The sequence below is a fragment of the Mugil cephalus genome, chromosome 7 (assembly GCF_022458985.1).
Source record: "Mugil cephalus isolate CIBA_MC_2020 chromosome 7, CIBA_Mcephalus_1.1, whole genome shotgun sequence".
Lineage (NCBI taxonomy): Eukaryota > Metazoa > Chordata > Actinopteri > Mugiliformes > Mugilidae > Mugil > Mugil cephalus.
This window is the reverse complement of record NC_061776.1, coordinates 10241338-10260350: the sequence shown is the minus strand read 5'-3', so window position 1 is coordinate 10260350 and position 19013 is coordinate 10241338. Positions and strand designations below refer to the sequence as shown.

General features: G+C 43.0%; 1 protein-coding gene across 3 annotated transcripts in view; it reads left to right on the top strand.

Annotated features, from left to right (window-relative positions):
* LOC125010100 (guanine nucleotide exchange factor VAV3-like) overlaps positions 1-11984 on the top strand; it is a 52313-nt gene extending 40329 nt beyond the window's left edge. For 2 of the 3 annotated variants that reach the window (XM_047588457.1, XM_047588456.1), the window contains exons 24-27: positions 2183-2270; positions 2550-2679; positions 8578-8726; positions 9768-11984. In XM_047588457.1, the coding sequence (XP_047444413.1) occupies positions 2183-2270; positions 2550-2679; positions 8578-8726; positions 9768-9809 (409 nt within the window). In that variant the 3' untranslated portion in view covers positions 9810-11984. Of the gene's footprint in view, positions 1-2182; positions 2271-2549; positions 2680-7253; positions 7308-8577; positions 8727-9767 lie in introns of all 3 variants that reach the window. The other variant, XM_047588455.1, reaches the window with a different exon arrangement.
* The last annotated feature ends 7029 nt before the right edge of the window (positions 11985-19013 follow it).

Sequence of the window (19013 nt, the reverse complement as noted above, 5' to 3'; positions counted from 1 at the left end):
GGCCGTTTGAGATAGCGGAGCTTTATAAGGAGGGCTCCTACTAATCAACTGGAACTGTCTAGCGTCGCACACTACGAGTGGTCACTTTGTGTCGGTGTGTGTTGAGCGATGTTTGTGTGTATGTGAAGCACCGCGAGCCTATAGGAGGAAAGAAAGACTCTGCCTTCACCGAGCCGGCCTCATCTGTCTCCACATGTTACGCAGCCTATATTTCAACACTTATCAATAATGCATTAGTAACTATATATTCATAATGTATCAGTGAGTTTGCAGCAAGTCTATATTCTGCCCATCTCTTATACACTGCAGTGGGAGATTTACAATGTGGATCTATCTCCCGTGCATCTTGCACGTCCCCATACGGGAGACGTGCCGTATACGATACGATGCTCGGCCTTGCTGCAGGCCTGACAGCATACCTCTACTTGTGCATTTATATGCACTGAACAGTGTGAATGTATCTTCAAGTTTAGCCCACATTACTGTTCGCAGTGCTTCGTCTGGGCTATCACTCTCATATGTTGTACAAGCACGCTATGACTCACTTCCAAACACTCTGCAGGATGTTTTATGGTCAGTTTTAAGTGAACGGCATCTTCCAGGATGGGCCGCGTGCACTTGGTCAAACATACTTTAATCGTGAAAAGCTGTGCAATAACAAAACAAATCCACAGAATCAACGGCACCAGTTACAGCGAAGCTCAAAAACATTTGCACCTCTCGGAATTTTCCGCACGTCTGCAAAACAAATGAGTCAAAACTTCAGCAGGTTTTCCTGGCAGTCCTGGCAGCAGACAAGGAGAACACAATCAAAACAAATGAAACCAACGGGAATATTAGGATTTGGTATTTCTTTTATCCAGGAAAGTGAGCCAACGTTACATATCTGTGAGGTGCAAATGCGAGTGCACCTCTAGGATTACAAGTTCATTTTAAGGCCAAATTAGAGTTCATCTGTAATGAGACTTGGGTGTTCGTCAGCACCTGTTTCATTTAAAAAAAAAAAAAATAAAATAAAATAAAAAAGTTTGTTGTAGTCTGATCGTCACAACACATGTTTGTGAAAGTGCATATATACAGATAAAGGAGCTTTCTGAGAAGCTTATAGAGTTTTTAAAAATTCAATTGCCTTTCTTTAAGTCCAATTGCATTTCTTCAATGTATGTGGAGATAATATATAAATTTTATGCATATTATATTATTGTACACTGGTTCACTGCGTTTGTGTTACATAATTCCAGTGGATTTACAATCCTGGGATGTTTTTTTCCTCTGGTACAAAGCTGCGGCACATTCAGCAAACAAAGACACAAGTAAGATATCAACAGCATGATGATGTATTATGAGAGCGTAGTTTCTATCTGGTCTTCTGTAGCTATGATCCCATCCTGAGCCGGTCTGTGACACAGTTTATTTATTTAAATCTAATCAATCCAAAACAAAGCAGTTTAGATTCGGATTAAATGTAACCGGAAGTGCGTGCACACTAAATCTGCTTGATTTCTGAGCGGAGCATGAGGATGTGCGATAGACAGCTTGTCCTCCATGCCCACATTTTGACTTGACTTCAGGAAAGCCACATTAATTCATAATAAAATTAGCCTCTGCTCCATTTCTCCACTGCCACACTGTGGGCTGCCTTACAAGGCTTTCAGACTGTTAATGGTAATATATAACTTTGCTTCTGTGGTAGAGCAAAGTGACAGTTATGTGAGTATTGTTCATTGTGTCGACGGCGCCAGAGGTATCAAAGAAAAGGTGGAAAAACATCTTTCTGTTAGTTAAATGAATTAAATCCACTTTTTGAGACATAAAAAATGAATTTGATTAATTGATGAATTAAGATTAAGTACAGTGCCTAATATGAGGGTAGGACTGAGGAAGAATCAGCCATCACTGATTTATTTTTAAGCAAACGCATGGCCAGAAGTGATGTGAATATCTCGCACGTCATACGAAAATGATATCTGAACTTTTATTATTAGCCGCTATGAATGGATTGGATCTGATTTCCACAGCGGGGACAACCACGGGGCGATGGTGTCGAACAAAGTTGCGTTTCTCAGCAGGAAACCGGCTGTCAGCCTGGTGCAGACCTTCGTGACGGTTCACCACGGAGGCTGGATTGATGTGGGAGCATGTATAGTTGATTAGCAGCCCATGTCTTATTCATCCTCCACAGGTTCAACGATAAAGTCAAGCACATTAAGATTCTGACCAAGGACGGAGGCTTTTACATCGCTGAGAGTCGGCTGTTCAAGACCGTGCTGGTAAGGGCTTTAACTTTGTATGGATTTTTCCTGCCCTACTCACGGCTGTAGCATTAATGAGTATAATCATTCTGACATTACACTACTTTTTTCCCCCCCGCACTCTCTTAAGATTAATACATTTTTCATACAGAGTCAAAAAAATTATACAATAAAATATGTCGACTTGATGGTGACTGACACAGAAAGATGTATTTGTGTTCATTTCAATACGTGATCAAGATTTGCCCTGACTTACCGATGTACCTGTGTTCTTCCTCTTGTGCTTGCTCTACATAGGACTTGGTGGAATACTACCAGCAGCACTCTCTGAAGGAAGGTTTCAGCAGTCTTGACACCACTCTGCAGATCCCCTATAGGGAACTGTCCAATGGAAATGTGCCCAGGGCCATTACTAAGGTTGGCAGTGGTGAGTCTGCTACACAAACATCCGTGTTCCTTCCCTGACAGTATCTGTGTGACAGGTGGAAGTGCTACAAGTTCAGATCAGATCTCGATCTTGTTATAGTTGAAAGACATTCCGAGCATTTGTTTTGACCCGTTTGGAGGACCAGAGGCTTAAGCTTTTGCCGCAGAAGTCCAGATCAGATAAAGTAAGGAGTGAGTGAGTGAGCTGTTTTTTTTTTTTTTTTTTTTCCGAGAGAAAGTCGGAGCTGCTTGTAAACCGTGTCAGTGTGACAGAAGGAGTCAGAGGTCTATATTTCCCATGTCCTTACACGGAAACAATAAAACAAGCTGAGTCTACAAACATTTTTTTCAGAAAAACTGTATCTCACAGTATTTTGTTGTTACACGCGACCCGGTGTTCTACACAGCCTCACCCTGTGGAGAAATGTCCCAGCCTGCGTTACAAAGTCATGCCGACAGAGCATTTGCTTGGTTATTAAGACGCCCATGTCTGTGCCTTAATACCCAGGGCAGCCCTGTCTTTGATGTGTGAGACATGCTAGAAATATTTAGCGCGGCATAATGAGCTAACATGAGTCCCCGTGGAAAAGCACTGGGTCTAAGAGACGCTTTCTTACCTGTTAACTGCTTCTTGATCTTTTCATTCAAGTCCAACGAAGCGTTTTTAGATCTCGTTGTGGCACAGTGTAAATGGAAATGTTAGCCGCTTTTTTTGTTGACGCGTGTTTGGTTTTACATGCAGTTATGTATGCGAAAGCCACCTGTCACTTTTGAGTCTTTGCTGAGTTCTTCTCAGAGCCTCTCGTTTGAGATGCTAGCTGCAGTTTTACAAAACGTGCAACTTACTCTGTCTCGTTTTAAGAAATTCCCCATTGGTTTTGGGGTTCTAGGTTTTTGGGTTTTTGGGTCATTTTGGGTCAATTTTCCAGAAGAATCAACACAATCAATAAATTGATGTGGCGCACTATAGGCCACCATAGGCTTTTGACAATTTAGTGTTCTCCTGGGAAACTTTTGGACTTCGCATTCATTCCTGTGGATGTTACTTAGATGTGTACCACCCACCCAGACCAGACCAGGTGCCCCCACCCCATAGCAATGACACTCCTTGATGTCGGCAGCCATGCGTGGCGGGATGCAGCCTGACACAGACGCACAAAAACGGTGCAACAAAGTGCTGACCTGGTCTCCACTAGATCCCAAACTGATCAAGTATCTGTGGGATGATCCACAGAGGCCCCGGCCCTCAACCATTAGGACCCCACTAACCCACAGGACGCCCTCAGAAGGTCCATTTCCATTCTCTGATGAGTGATAACCCTTTTGTAGGCACAAGGGAGACCTACACAATGTTATTCCTGATTGGCGCATGAGAGACTGTACTGTGCTTAATACACAAACCCCCATTCATCTTATTAAAGCTGACGTTAGAATTCAGTTCTCACAGGGCCAGAGCGAAGCATGCGGTTGACGTTGTTGTTTTGCTGCGTGGTAAAACTGCCGTTCTTGTCCGTTAACGACTTCAAGCCGCATCTTCAAATGCAACTTGTCGGCGTCGACAGGCCCGAGCGAATGCACTGTCCAACGCATCCAGTTGCCGCATCGTTACCGGCCCTCGGAGACGGAAGCAGATGCTCATTCGCTCCTTGAGAGCTCCTGAAGGATAAAGGGAAGGGGGTCTCGAGGAAGGAGGAGATTAGAGAAAATGGCAAGTTGGGAATAGAGGGCGCATGAGAGAGACAGATAAAATGTGGATAGAATGAAATGCACAGATGGGGGAGAGGGAGGCAGGAAGTGATGGAAATGGAGGTGAGAAAAATGGTGCCTTGTGTTAATATGCAGTGTGCATCTGGATATATTATTTACACGATGCCGATATATTTATTACACTTATTATGCAATGATGTTATCTTCATTTTACCCTGATTAGATGTGAAAATAAGGCAGTTACAGTTAACAGGCCACCTCCCCATGTGCAATTCACATTAATGCGACTGTTTTTATCACCCATTTCATTTCAGCATGTCGATGGATTTAAAGAGGGACACAGAGTACACAGGAACGGCGCGGAGTAATAGAGAAAGACAAGGGTGCGAGTGAGAAAGACAGTGAGTGAGAGAAATAGAAAGGAGCCTCGGCGGCTCACCGGGCTGTGCAGAGAGGTCCCAGTTAGGGCCCAGCGCCCCAGGCAAGCACCAGGAGCCTGCTACTCCAAACGTCGCAGTACGCACTCTGCTCAGCTCCGAGATGGTTTCACAATTTTCCTGACAGGACATGACATTTCACTAGGGCTGGCTGCGGAAAAGAAAAAAACAAAAAAAAAACAGAGCGACAGCCGCCCGCTGACACGCGCCTAGGGGACACCGCTGGTCCAACTGAGGGGCCGCGGCTGTTTCCGTAAAACAGGGAAAAAGTTTGCAAATGTGGCGTGATCTAAAAGAGCAGGAAGCAGCTGGAGGTAAACTGTCTTAACTTAAAGACATAGCTATATACGTGTAAACAACCGCAGCGGCTGCAGCAGCAGCCTAACGCGGGAACAAAGCCAAAAGTTAGCCCGTTGTGCCTGTTCGGATGTAAAATTCTGCTACATCCCCTCCCCGCCTCCTTTAGCAGCGTCGGTCTCCAAGCACATCAGGCTTCAAAGCAGCTCCGCACGAGGCGCGTTTGTGCATCGCTGCCATTCACTTGCGCTGCGCTTCTCTGAGAAAAGCCCTGACAGACCCGCCGTTGCCTCGTTGCATTCTGGGATAGATTATCATTGCCTTAAGTCGTCCACCCCCATAGACAGGCTTGGTGTGGGCACGCCGCGTCTCTGTCTGATAAGCAACCTCAGTAGAAAGACAGATGTCACGGCAAAAACAATAACAACAACAACATAAAAAAAGAAAAAAAAGAAAAAGTTTGAATCTCAAGACAGACACCTCATAGCAAAAAAAAAAAACAGCAAACAATCAGAAGAGGCACTAGTACTGAAAAGTCATCAAAACTCTGGAGTAATTTCCTTGGAAAAAACCCAGCGAGCATTTTTAATTAACTCTGGCTGAATGATCATTGTGTGTGTGTGTGTGTGTGTGTGTGTGAGTGTGTGCGTGCGTGTCAGCGCCGGAGCCGGGATATGATTTGCAATGCAGTGATCTGTTGTCTGTCAGGGTAATCCTTCTGTTCTGCACATGTACTGATGTTATTGGAAAATCCAGTCCTGTTATATCAACGATTATAAGTTGTGTTTTCCAACTTAAAATCTTTTCAAACCTGGAAACATTTATCACGTAATTACTGGAAAGCTTTCAGGATGCTGAGCTTTTCATTAGGTGTTGCAACAGTCCTCCCATGCAACACAAGTTCGTAAAGGTGATGTTGCTCACTTGCTGTTGTTGTTGTTTGAGTGTCGGTTCACCTTTATGGTCGTTCTGGAGGCTGCAGCTGCGCCGGCATAAAAGGAACAGGAAAAATGAACCGAAACTGCTGTCGGTGTGGCCGGCGCGCACGTACGTGCGTTTGTGAGGGAGACAATCGTGTAAACTTGTAAATACAGGTATATGTGTACTCGCGCAACGTTCCAGCTGCACTCCTGACACGTGCCGGCCTCCCGTCTGTAGGGGAGAAGGAGTAGGAGGCGTGGAGCCATATTGCTGCCCTGACAAGAGGTGTTTTCTCAGCGTGACGGTCTGCTGGCTCAGATGGGATCTCATATGGGAGCAGAAGCTGGTCGGCCCTACAGCTCGGGATCTCAGACGTTACCTTGTCAGGGTGTATTCACCCACATGCTGCTCCTTTGGCTCACCTGCTCTGGAGCTGAAAGGGTTGTTAGCGGCTGATTGTTGGAGGAAAGTTGCCAAAGCTGCGCTGCGTAGCCAAAAGTATGCGGACGTACCAACTTTCAGGCGTTTAGTCAGGAGTCACACGGGTCAGAACAGAGGGTGTGAATGCGATGTCACAGCTGGCGAAGTCCATCCCCAAATGAAGCTCCTCTCTCAGGAGGATAGAGCATAGAAGTTTTCTCTTTCAGTTTTGGACCAGAACATTGGATTAATGGAGAAGCAGTAGCTACAAATAATACATTTTTTTTGTGTATTTTTGCTCAGACTGTGGTGCAACTTTACAACTTTCTGGTGGGCTTATACACCCAGAAAGCCACACTGTAGTGTCACCTCTGTGCTTTTTTTTTTTTGAGAGAGAGAGAGGAAAATATTGCACTGACATTCTCCTGAATTAGCATGCGCTTAGTTCAGAGCACTAAAGTCAGACTTAAAGCAGCCAAAAATAAACCAGTGCAGGCTTTAAGACAACAACAGCATCCACAGGTACATTACCAGCTACAGAATTAACCCGACATGTTCCCAGCTACGCGAAGAGCAGGCGCGAAGTGACAATTCGCCTGACGGCTTCACTGTTTTTGCCATCCTCTCTCCCACCTGTATTTGATTTCTGCTTGTTCTTTGACTTTGACAACTTCTCCTCTCTTCGCTCTCCTTTACCCTCTCTTTCTGTCAAACTTGTGTTTACTTTGCCTATGTTCTCTCTTTGCTCCCTCTACGGCCCGAACCCCCCATCACGCGCTTCGTTTCTCTGTAGTTCCTCCTGGCGGCTGCAGCTTTGTTCCTCCCTCCTCCTCGCCTTTCTGGTCAGGTACAGGTACAGCTTTTCTACTTCTTCTTTTTTTTGTCTCCCCCTTGCTCTGCGCTCACTTTGCCAGTTTTCCCGAAAACAAACTGTCTTGTTTTTTTTTGTTTTTTCCCGTCTCTATTAAATAATGCAGTCTAATGATGCCAGTTTTATGTCATATTACACAGAGCGTATGAGCTTCTTGAGGGAAAACCCATTCACATCCGCTGCCTGTAATTAAAAATCTGAGATAATATGCATTTTCTGCCAGTTAGGATAACTCCGTTTTGGTAATCATAGCTGCAGTGGAAAATTACTGGCCGTCACATTTTACTAAATCCAACAATAACACCATCGGTTCAGCTAATTAAAAAAAAGGGGACATGCACTTTTGTTTGTGTGGTTTCACTTAATGGACCGTGACAAAGATGTTGCACAATAGTTAATTTGGGTTTGGTGTCGCATTTTCATTCTGTTGGCATGGAGCGAGTTTCCCGCACAATAGTCTATTAGGATCGCTTTATGTCTGTGTCTGTGTGCGCGGCCGCGCGTTAGATCGTAAAGCGTGCATTTTACGAACATCTCCCTCGTGCACAACATGTGCCTCCGCGCGCGCACGGGAGCACATGTGTCCCTTTCATCCAGCATATCTTCACAGTTGCGTCGTCTGTATTTCCGCCGATAAGGCAAACAAACCGGAGTTCACGTGTGATGTGAGACCTGACCTGCGTGCGCAGGGCTAAACAGATAAGTGCGGATACGTCGCGTGAGCCGAGTTCAACTTTAACTTTTAATAAGATCAACACGCGACCATGATAACCCGTGACCCCTCATCTTGACGATGTGCTGCTTGGCCTCACCGAGCTTGGCTGACGGATATCTCTCTCCTCTGACCACTGAACCCGGTTTATTCTTTCATTTCTGTCTGTGTGGATTCGCTTTTACTGTTAGAATGTGTCAGATCCGCGAGTCGAGGCTTTCTGCTGCCTTATCGTCCCTAGAAGATGGCCATGGTCACTTTACTGTGGTTAATACCTGTGACAAATGCATTTTGTGCTATAAAAAAAAACACATATATAAAATCTAAAAACATGTATATCCTTGTATATTGATTAGATCAAAGTTAAGCTGTTAAGGCGTACATTCTACCAATGCCTAACGATAGTCGATGTTCAATTCTCTGCTCTAAATGCTTCAGTCTGAATCTCTGACATTTTTTTCTTTAGATTTGTGATTTTTTTTTTGATGTTTTTCTATAAATGGCCGCCACAGTAATATCCATCTCTGTCCCCAGTCTTTTCTCCCAGGGTGGTCGGTATTGCGGTGGCACGTTACAACTTCTGCTCCAGAGACACACGGGAACTGTCTCTGCTGCAGGGCGACATCATCAGAGTCTACTCCAAGATGTCCAACGGATGGTGGAAGGGAGAGGTCGATGGCAGGGTGTGTGTTTGATGAATTTCTGATATATGTTTTAACTCCCAACACAAATTTCAGTTTCTTTAACCCTTAGATGCAGGACCTACCAAAACCTACGCTCTGACACGACCCCAGTTAGGATCAATGCGTTTTATGCTGTAATTTATTTAATTTTGGTTAAAGATGATATATTTTTTTAATTATTATTATATTTTGGTCAACAAAAGAATTATTTCATGTCTTACGTGTTCGTTTATCACTTTTTATTCATATTTTATCACAAAACTGCTTTTAGAAAGGTAAAAACATCCAATAATGATCCCTACGCCAGAATGATTTCATATTTTACGTAATAATAATTATCGGTTTTATATAGCGCTTTTCTAAATACCCCAAAGACTGCTGAGTTAGTTTGTCACAATCACCAGGGCGGCTCAGTGGTCACAGCTTTCCTGGTGACGGTAGTAGACGACCTCATTAAATTCACTGCCTGATGATGATAACACTATCACACGTAATGCATGGATGTGGAAAATAAGTTCATATTTTATAACAGCACATATATTATGAGGTATGGTACGTTGTATCGTTGTTTGTGTTAACCTTTGGTATTCCATAGAAAATGCTTGGATAGCTTAATATTGAAAGCAAAATGATAATAATAATGTATATTTATAAATAGCACTAGGCTGAGGTTAATATAGAACACATAGAGTAGGTATACCTACTTAATTTCTCCATCAGTTTGAGGGTCCCTGGCCTGAAAAACATTGAAGACCCCTGGCCTAGTTTACACAGAGGTAAAATTAGTGTGAAAATGAGTAAATGTTTGTACTTGTAATTGGTGAGCCTCAGTGGATCTCGGTGAAGCTCTTTACTATTGCACGAAGAGCAGCAACTAGAATGAGAAATGTCAAATGCAGCAAAGGGAGGACAAGTCACCACTGGGCACCGAGAGTTAGAGAGGTGTCTCTGTGTGGACAGGTCAGCGGAATGACAAAGGTGTCGTATTTAATTTATATATATATCTGAGCTGTGACCTAATCGTATGCTGTTGCCCCTCAGGTGGGCTGGTTCCCTTCTACCTATGTGGACGAGGAGGACTGACTTTTGTCGCTGAGCAGCATCTATTCAGCATCCATTCAAAGCCGAACCAGCGAGTGCTACGCTGCTGTGCCACCCACCGCGGCCTCCGTCAGACCTCTTTGAAGAAAAAAAAAAAAACAACAACCTGAGACTCAGACATGAGATGAGGCGGCAGTGCCCTCGAAAAAAACAGCTCCTGCCCTCTGAAAGACTCCCACACAGAGGAGATGTCAAATCACAGATTCCAGGAGCGTCATACCATATCTTACCTCTCTGCGCCTCCGTCTGTCCCCGCGGTCCACCGGGAAGTAGATGTGCTATACCCAGATAACCTCCCCACCCCCCTTCTCCCTCCTTCTTTCCTTTCACCACTCACCTTCTCTTATTATTGATGACTCCATTGACTGGTGTGCGACTCGCCTTCGCCGTCATCGTGTTTCGATACCAAGAAGGCTCAGCCACCTGTGGAACACACATCCTGCTGACAGTGCGCCGCCCAGGTACTTCTCCAAACTGAAGTGCGGGCGCTGAGGAGCTGGAACACTATAGCCCTCTTGGCTAATCGGACATTTGCGTGTTCAGCTGTATTTGAATTGTAGTTTTTGAAGTTTCAGTTTCGTATCACTGGACATTGTTTGATGCACTTCAGAGTTTTCTGTGTTTTCCGGATGAATGTGTACGTATGCAGTCAGTTTTACTCCTGTTCAGTCATCATTTCCTTCAAAAGAAATAATAGAAGAAGAATCACGTTAAACTTATAACAAAGTAATTTGTTCTGCATTGGATTGGTGCCGAAATAGAAATAGTCTGACATTTTGGGAAATACACTTACCACCCTGTTATCGGTGTCTTGAACATTACAGTCACTTGCTGCGTTTCCATCAACCCTAGGAATATGCAAAACTCAGATATCGCAAAAGGAAAGGAACCGGTTACATTAACCTCTCAAATATCGCTGAACACTTTTGCGCAAAGTGAAGCCTTGCATAAAGAGAGTTTATGGGATATCGTAAGATGAGACTCTACAAGAGTTACATCTTGTTCGATGGAAACACTTACAAAGAGCAACTGTACTACATCCAAATTTCAGAAATATTGCGTTTGTTTTGCAAAAAAGTGTAATGGAAACGCAGCTACTGACTAGTATATATGAAGATGAACAAACCTTCCGTGACTTCACCCGTGGGTTTCCTGAAGAGCATTCCTAAGAACACTTAACGTTAACATGTAACATTTCATAAAAGTTATTCTTTTATTCTGTGTTATCCTTTAAAGTTGCACATTTTAACGTGGCAGTCTACAGGGGTTGACTCAATTTTTGAGGCCACTCCTCAAGTGGTCATTTGAGGAACTGCAGGTTTTGGTACTTTTTTCGTAGCCTATTCGTTGCGTATTAACCTACCATAGCATGGACTGAAAGCAGGGTCATTAAAACATTAAAAAAAAAAGCTCACCAATTCTCTAAACCTCAACAATGAACTCTTTAATAATTAGGTTCTGCAATTTGTACGAAAGCCATAGTGTAAAACAGGTGAACTTTAAAGGTACGGATAAGTTGATTTTGGTTTGATGTTAAGTTGAAAGACACAAGAGATACCAGCCTTCTTATCTAACTCTCACCAGGTTAGCAGTAAAAAGCTTATTTCCCAAAACTTCTAACAATTTCTTTAAACAACAGCTGATGTTGATAGCTGGTAGCACAAGGGTGAATGACTATGATAAATGATCAAGAAAAAGAACACTTTTTTTAATGTTTCACAAATGATCGTCTCATTGAAGGGCACTTGTGGAACTATAACACCCAGTTCCCATGTTTGACTTCTGACCAGTGAGCGTACGCTTCAGACGTGTGGAATCATCAAAGGAAATATATGCACAAAAGGAATCACAAAGCTGAATAAGTTGTAAAAGTGCATGTGAGGTCCGGGTAGTAAAATTGGAAGTATAGGCCCGTACTTCACTCCTTGATCATTTACCGGGGAAACCAGAGAGTCCTTTTACATTCCACAGATTTTGTGTTTACCTCAACTCGTTTTGGTTTCAGAATGAATGATTCAAGGGTGATGTAACAGCTATTCACTGTAGCGCAAGGTAACACAAGGGCGTTAAGTGATGCTGTTTTCCTTCAAACGTTAACACCCCGCTAACCATGTGTGTGGCATCAATATTTAATAAAAGCGTACCCTTTGAATTGCACTTTTGAAATTTGATAGGCTATTTCTCCCTCTTCAGACAAATGGTACATCGCAGGAACAAAGGCACCGGGGTTGCATCACAAATCACAGCCGTGTCTGACGCGGATGTGCAGGTGCTCCAATAACGGTTAAACAAACAGTTTAACCGTTTGCATTCCACAGGCCTTATATTTTACATAATTTCTCCTGTTAATTGTGAAACTCCAATTCTAGTCTGTACGGAAGTCCTGCTTCCATTCCCAACCTGCATGTAGGCACTGCTTGCAAATTATTTTTGTCAAACAAGCATTAGAGCATCCCTTATTTGCTGATCCATCTATAGCGAATTAGTACAGCGGATCTAAAACAAAAGATTAGACGTATTAAAGTTCTTGTTTTTCATGCATTACTTGCATGCATTATGTACCACATGCAGGTATTCATAAGTAAATAACCATAGAATGTGGTTCAAATGGATTAAAACCACCATTTGTTTATTTTTACTGCGGCTCATGCAGCTTATGCTAAATTGTCATTTGAAATACACTGAGCTAACATGAGGCAGTTAAGTTCACAAATTCACCAAGCAGGGTGAAGGGTTGATAATAACAACATCAAGCATTTAAAATAAAGCACTTGCTCAAGTGCACCATAGTGCTGAACTACATTCATCGGCCACTTTATTAGGTACAGCTTGTTAGTGAGAGGTTGGACCCCCTTTTGTCTTCAGAACTGCCTTAATTCTTCGTGGCACACTTTCAACAAGGTGCGACAGCTTCGTGACATGGTGCATTATCCTGCTGCAAGTAGCCGTCAGAAGATGGTACACTGTGGTCATAAAGGGTTGTGGTCATATAGAGATGGTTGTGCGTGAGAATCCCAGTAGATCAGCAGTTTCTGAAACACTCAGACCAACAACCATACCACGTTCAAAGTCACTTAAATCCCCTTTCTCATTAGTTATTTGTGTTAACAAGTAATTGAATTCATTTTTATACATGATTCCTGAGATAGTCTAGTCACAACCCACTAGTTTTCTCTATCTTCTGTGCGTGTAGAGAGCAATCACGACTTAGTTTACTGACAGGGCACACGGACAGATTTTCTGAATGCCTCATTCAAGAAGTCCTTGCAGCTTATTAGAAATCAAGAACTGGAACAATCAAATACAACAGCGTTGTATCAAGATATGTTCCAGTAAGCAGACTAAGAGTTGCTGCTGACACTGTGCAGCTCTTCTGCGTCCTATGACGTTTAAACAGTTCAAGAGAAAATATCTGACGGCTTCAACAACAAGTCTGCGCTTTTGTAAATCTAAATGTGCTCCTTTAGCCCCATTAACGTCTCATGAGCAATCAGATCCAACAGTGCGGCAATGACTACTATAACCGTATGCAGCCACTCGCTATCCGTAAACCACGTTGTTCATGCTGGTCTCGCTGTGATCTGTTGCTCTGAGCCTGCTCATTACATTGTTTGTCATTCAATAGCCTATTTACACTGTTTTTATACACTCAATTTATGACTTACTGAATTCCGCAGCGATTCTCTGTGAAATATAAGAAAGCGTTTAAATGCCGGGGCACCGTATCAGTATTCTTGTAATGTAAACACCCCCTCAGGCTTACGTTCCCCCACTGCTCTGCAGCCTCTCTAATGGCCAAACTCAGCGGAGGGAGGGCTCCGCTTGCACTAACAGCAACCCTCCCATCACAAAGAGGTTGAATGAATGGCTCCACTAATACTCTTCCTCTCCTTAATCTGCCTGTTCCTGCCTTAGCCGAAGAGATGAAAGGCGACGACAGAGAAGTTGGACAGCAGCCAGAGAGACAGAAATGGGCGTACAAGGTTGCATGGAGTAGATAAAGTGTAAGGGAGAAAGATGAGTGTGTGTGTGTGTGTGTGTTTGGGTATGTTTGTGCATCTAAAGGGAGGAACAAAAGGCTGACAAAGACAAAGAAGAAGGCCCTGCATCATCTTCATCTGTCAGAATGAGCTCCTTAACCCCAGCCTTTGCCAGTCAGCCACTCTGGATCTCTATATAGGGGTTAAACAGGGATTTGGCAAAAGCTGAAGCTGCCCCTCAAATACGGAGAGCTCTCGGTTCTTCTCAGAAAAGGCTCGACTCTCCAGAAGAGTTTATCTGTGAGATTTATATTCAACTGCTGCCTTGTGACCGTCAACCACCTTTATAAAATCATAATGCAACAACAGCAAAGCGCTGCCGTGTTCAGGGAAGGTCACCAAAAAGCTGCATTGCAAGAAAAAAGTGAACAAAACCCACAGAAGATGCTGACATTTAATGGTGCCATAAGACCAGGATTTGACTTAATTGCTATCCAGCATGTTTCTTTCATGTATTTTAATGAATACATGAAGATTTATTTATTCTAATCTGGAGATCATCTGAGATTCGTCTCACCTCGTTATTCTTCCAGTGACTTTATTGGGGGGTTTGGGGGCACATTTAAAAAGGTGAAAGAAGAAGAAGAAACTTTATCAGAAACATAATCATACTGTACCTGTCCCTTCACACAAAATGTGAATAAACAGCATCTCTGTGCAAAAATACAAGCAGAAGGGACATAAAATTGTTACACTGCAGTATATATGTTGCATATAGGGCTTAAGGAGATGCATGTTTAATTTATTTGATATGAATAAAACAAAATTTAATATTATTAATTTAATAACAGTAGTTTAACCATGTGCAGATGAAACCAGAAGTAAGAGCAGTCCAATTAAGAAGGTTTTCACCTTCTACTGCAAGGATTTTTCTCTATTGCGAGCCCATAAATGTATGAGAAATCATCAGTTTGTGTGTTGGTTGCGGTGAAGTAAAAATAAAATGCAGAATATTTTTCATGCACTGGCTAGATCTTAAAACTCTTGGGCTGATGAGGTACGTGGCACTAATTCTAGGTCCGAAAAGTATGTATGAGAAGGTTACAAAGATAAGAAGGAGGACTGGCTGCACGTAACTATGTAAAGACCTTCCTTACGAGAGGAGCTTGCACATCATGGAATGTCAGAAAGAAGAAAATAGCCATTTAAAGCTGTTGTGCAGGTCGGTTACATTTAATCCCGTATCAAATGAGTATACATGATGGAGATAAAGCCCATCAGTGCCATGTAAATCTCTCTGTTCTCTTCGCACAACACAGGAATTATAGATCTGGTGTTTGTGGTGACATTGGCACACCAATAGCAATGTGTTTGACATCGGCCAGGAATGACTGCTTGCCAAGGCTAAAGTGGGAAGCAAAACCTGGGACGCAGGTGGAGTAGAAGGCAGCAACTAGGAATATTTGGGAAACAAAGGTTATTCACCATCTCTGGCGGTAAGAAATGAATGAAATACAACCAAGGAAGCCTCCAAGAAAAGTTCCTGATGTACCAAATAAAACAAGGAAGTCAATATTCAGGAGACGGATTTCAGTGTATCGTGGACTATCCTTGTTGGAGAGAGCTGAAAACGAGCATTGAGGGACTGTGTGTTGGCAAACTGCTCCGCACATGAGCCTGCAGCAATTGTCACGCTGTCACAACAGGAACACCAAATAGAAAAGTTAATACATTCATTATTACACAGGATAAGATCTTACAATCCCTTGCGCCAAGATCCGAGGCAAAACACTTTTTGAAACCCAGATCGACCGAAAAACCAACCAGCAGGCTAGCAGCAACTAGCAACCAACAAGAAGACACCAGCCAACCAACCATATGCGGCACATCATTGGGGTTTTCAAGCGGCCACCTTCCTTCGTTCCTTAAGACAGACCCACAACACCTCAAGAAGGCTCAACAGTGTGACTTTCAACCAAGAGATTAGCACCTGCCAAGAATTTGTTCTAATTCGCAGAAAAGAATAATAAAATATGAGAAAAGAAACAAAATTACTGCAGTAACCACAACTGAATACAGGAGGCAGATCAGAAAACGACTTGTATGAATTAGTTCTGTAAATCAATATGGCCTGTTGTTGTTTCTGACAGGTTATTCAATTTTTGGAAAAGTGAAATAACTGTGTCCTATTGCTAAAAGTTTACCTTTAGGAAAACAAGTAACAGGAAGAGGAGGTAAGAAGTCGACCACTCTCCTCCCGCCTCTCCCGAATCTTGTTGGCGAGTCTCCGTGAGGACTCTATCAGTGCTACCAAGCAATTAAGATCTCACAGATCAAAGCAGTCTAAATGAGCTAATCCTCAGAGAACCGACGCTCTTTTCTCCTCCTCTCTCCCGCTCTGTCTGTCCCTCCCTCCCTCACCCCAGTTGCTTCCTCTTGACTCGTGGCTCCGTGTGCCGAGTGCGCTTTGATGCCTGACAGCGGTGGGTCTCCGAAATGTAAAATGGTGAATAAAATGCACGTTAATGGGTGACACCTTTAATATCCTTAATGCCAACTTGCAGCGACTGGGGATCACGTTTCCAAAGGTCTAAAGACATAATTGGTGATCAGGAATTAAGGAGCAACTCACATGCGGAGCAGCTCACACCAAACCAGCCAAATAAGACGCATCATTAATAGGCATAGGCCTGCGTTGAAACTTCGCCATGCAAGATGCCCATCCTGCCCGAGCGTGGCGAGTTGGAACCAGCTTTGGCGTGAAAGCGAGTGACAGCTTCGAGGTCAATAGTTGCTCAAAGGAGCGTGACGCTGCTAGCTGCTAAGCAGGTCGGCCATTATCATAGAAAAAGCAGAGCATCTGCCTGCGACTCCCAGGGACAGGTTTAACGAGATGGTGCTGCTTGTCATGGGGGCTGCGTTGGCATGGACTGTCCGTCTCCCTCTTCCCCCTCTAGTCCGTCTCTCTTTCCCACATCTACCCCCACTCCCCGACCACCCCCCACCCCCCAACCCTTTCCTCCAGGTCTGCCAAACAGTGCTGTTCATGTTTACAGCTGCCTCCATCCATCAGGGGAACCATTGTTTCATGGCAGCCTTTTGTGATGAAGGCTTCTGTCTTCTCCCCTTTATTTCTCTCCACTGTAACTTGATTCCCTTTGTTTTGCGTTCCCTGTCTCTGCCTCTGCTCTGTCTCTTCCCATGTCCCCGTCAGTCCGTCTCTCTGACTATCTGTCCGGGTGTCTACTTCTTTCTCTACCTCTAGCAGTGACGATTTTTCGATTTTTTATTTTTTTTTGTCGCTGCTACCACCTGTGTTTTTCATTCCTTCGAGATAACAGTCTCCGGATCAACTAGTCCCACAGTCAACACTAGTTTGCAACAAATGCATAAATTAAAATAAATAAATAAATCAGAGTTACTGGAAGATGCGGATTTCTGCTGTTATCCTAATATGACTGGGGCTGAAAACTACTGAGAACATCTGTGACCATGTCCACCAACACGGCCACTGCAGCTCTGACAAGCACATTTTTCTCCACCAATCAGAACATCTCAGTAACCACGTTTGCTCCTATGTGCAAGTCCAGGTAATGCGTTTAAGAAGACTGACTGAGATGTCATTGTTTGAAAAAGGAAAAAAAAAATGCCTTCTCTGTTTTTCTGAAAAGCTCTGCACAACTTTCGCTTTTTAAAAATCTTTTAATGGGGGGAAGGAAACATTAATTCCAAATTAATTTAGGCAAAGTGGGAGCTACAGCCTATTAAGTGTGACGGATTGCAGGCCTCAAGACTTTCTTCATTTGTTGGCGTTTTGGGGAGTGGTTCATCAGTAGTGATGGCTGACACCTGGACTGGTGTGATTGCTAATCTATATATTGAGGTGTCTGAGCACACTTTTCGATTTTGTTTGGTTGCGCTGAGCTTTGGTTTGGTTTACTTAAACTTTGGTTTATCTTGTGTCCTTCTATTTTAGCATTCGCAAATAATGACTGCATAACTGATTTAAGTCAATGCAATGAATTTACTTAATTGAAAAGGTTCATGCGTGGTCTCCAGATTTTGTCCTTCCTCTGAGCCCTGTGACATGAGCTAATGAGCCTTTTCAACAACATGGTCAAAAACAACCCTCGATTTGTCCATGGTTTTGTTGCTTCACCTTTTCGTGTGTTTCTGTTTTGTTTTTTGGAGTTATGTTCTCGTCTATATAATGTGGCTTATACCACCACCCTCTAAACATCATTATACAAACCAGATGTTTGCTTGTTCTTGAGGGATTAAAAATTTAGACTTGCTTGCTAATGATTTATTCTGCTACTGACATTTATATTAAAACTTTCCTCTATATGGATGATATGTTGTGAATGTGCTTCAGGTTGTGGCCACAACTCCTATGACAAATAAAACCACCACTGTGTGCTTAGTCAGATCCGATTAGAGGAGAGAGAAAATGTCAACTATTATTATTTGTGATCTGGTCTTGTTTGTTTGTTTCTTTTGTTTTTGGCATTTGGTCTGAGACCTAAACTTTTTTCTACTCTCTATTTATTTCAGCTATGCATGATACAGAGCCGTATATTAGAGAGAGTCTGGCCAACTCAAATCATGGGCTCCATGTTTGCTAAATCAGAGGGAGATTCTACAGTGTCATCCTATGGAGCAGATGTGCTATGCTGAAATAAATGTCTTATTTTCACCATTAATGGGCCTATAAGTGTTATTGCCAACGTCTGTCAATATGTAAAAGGCCCTCACTTAAATTTTTCTAAGCCTTTAGTCTAGATAACTCGCTAGCATAAGGCTAACATAAGGTTTAGTTAACTTCAACTTCATTTGTAAAGTGTTGTTGGGCGTTTTTATAATTCATTAAAACCAGTTGATTTTTTTTTTTTTCAATCTATTCTCTCATAATTTCCTTGCTATTGACTCATCCTGCAAATGACTGCTCTATTATGTTGTTCTTTGTCTGTACGGCATGTCTGGAGTGTGCTACAGGGGTCAGACTCTGGGGGAGTCCACTGTGTAAAGGAGGAGGTAGAATTGTGACGATGCTTGTTGGTCAAATAACAGTGTCGGCATAGTTAGACAGGCGTTTGGCCAATCTCACTATTTTAAGAGCTCTCAACTGGTTGCATACTGCACCTAATGCTACATGCAGTTGATCGGTGATACAGCAGTGCTTGCAGCTTAACAACCTCTGCATTCA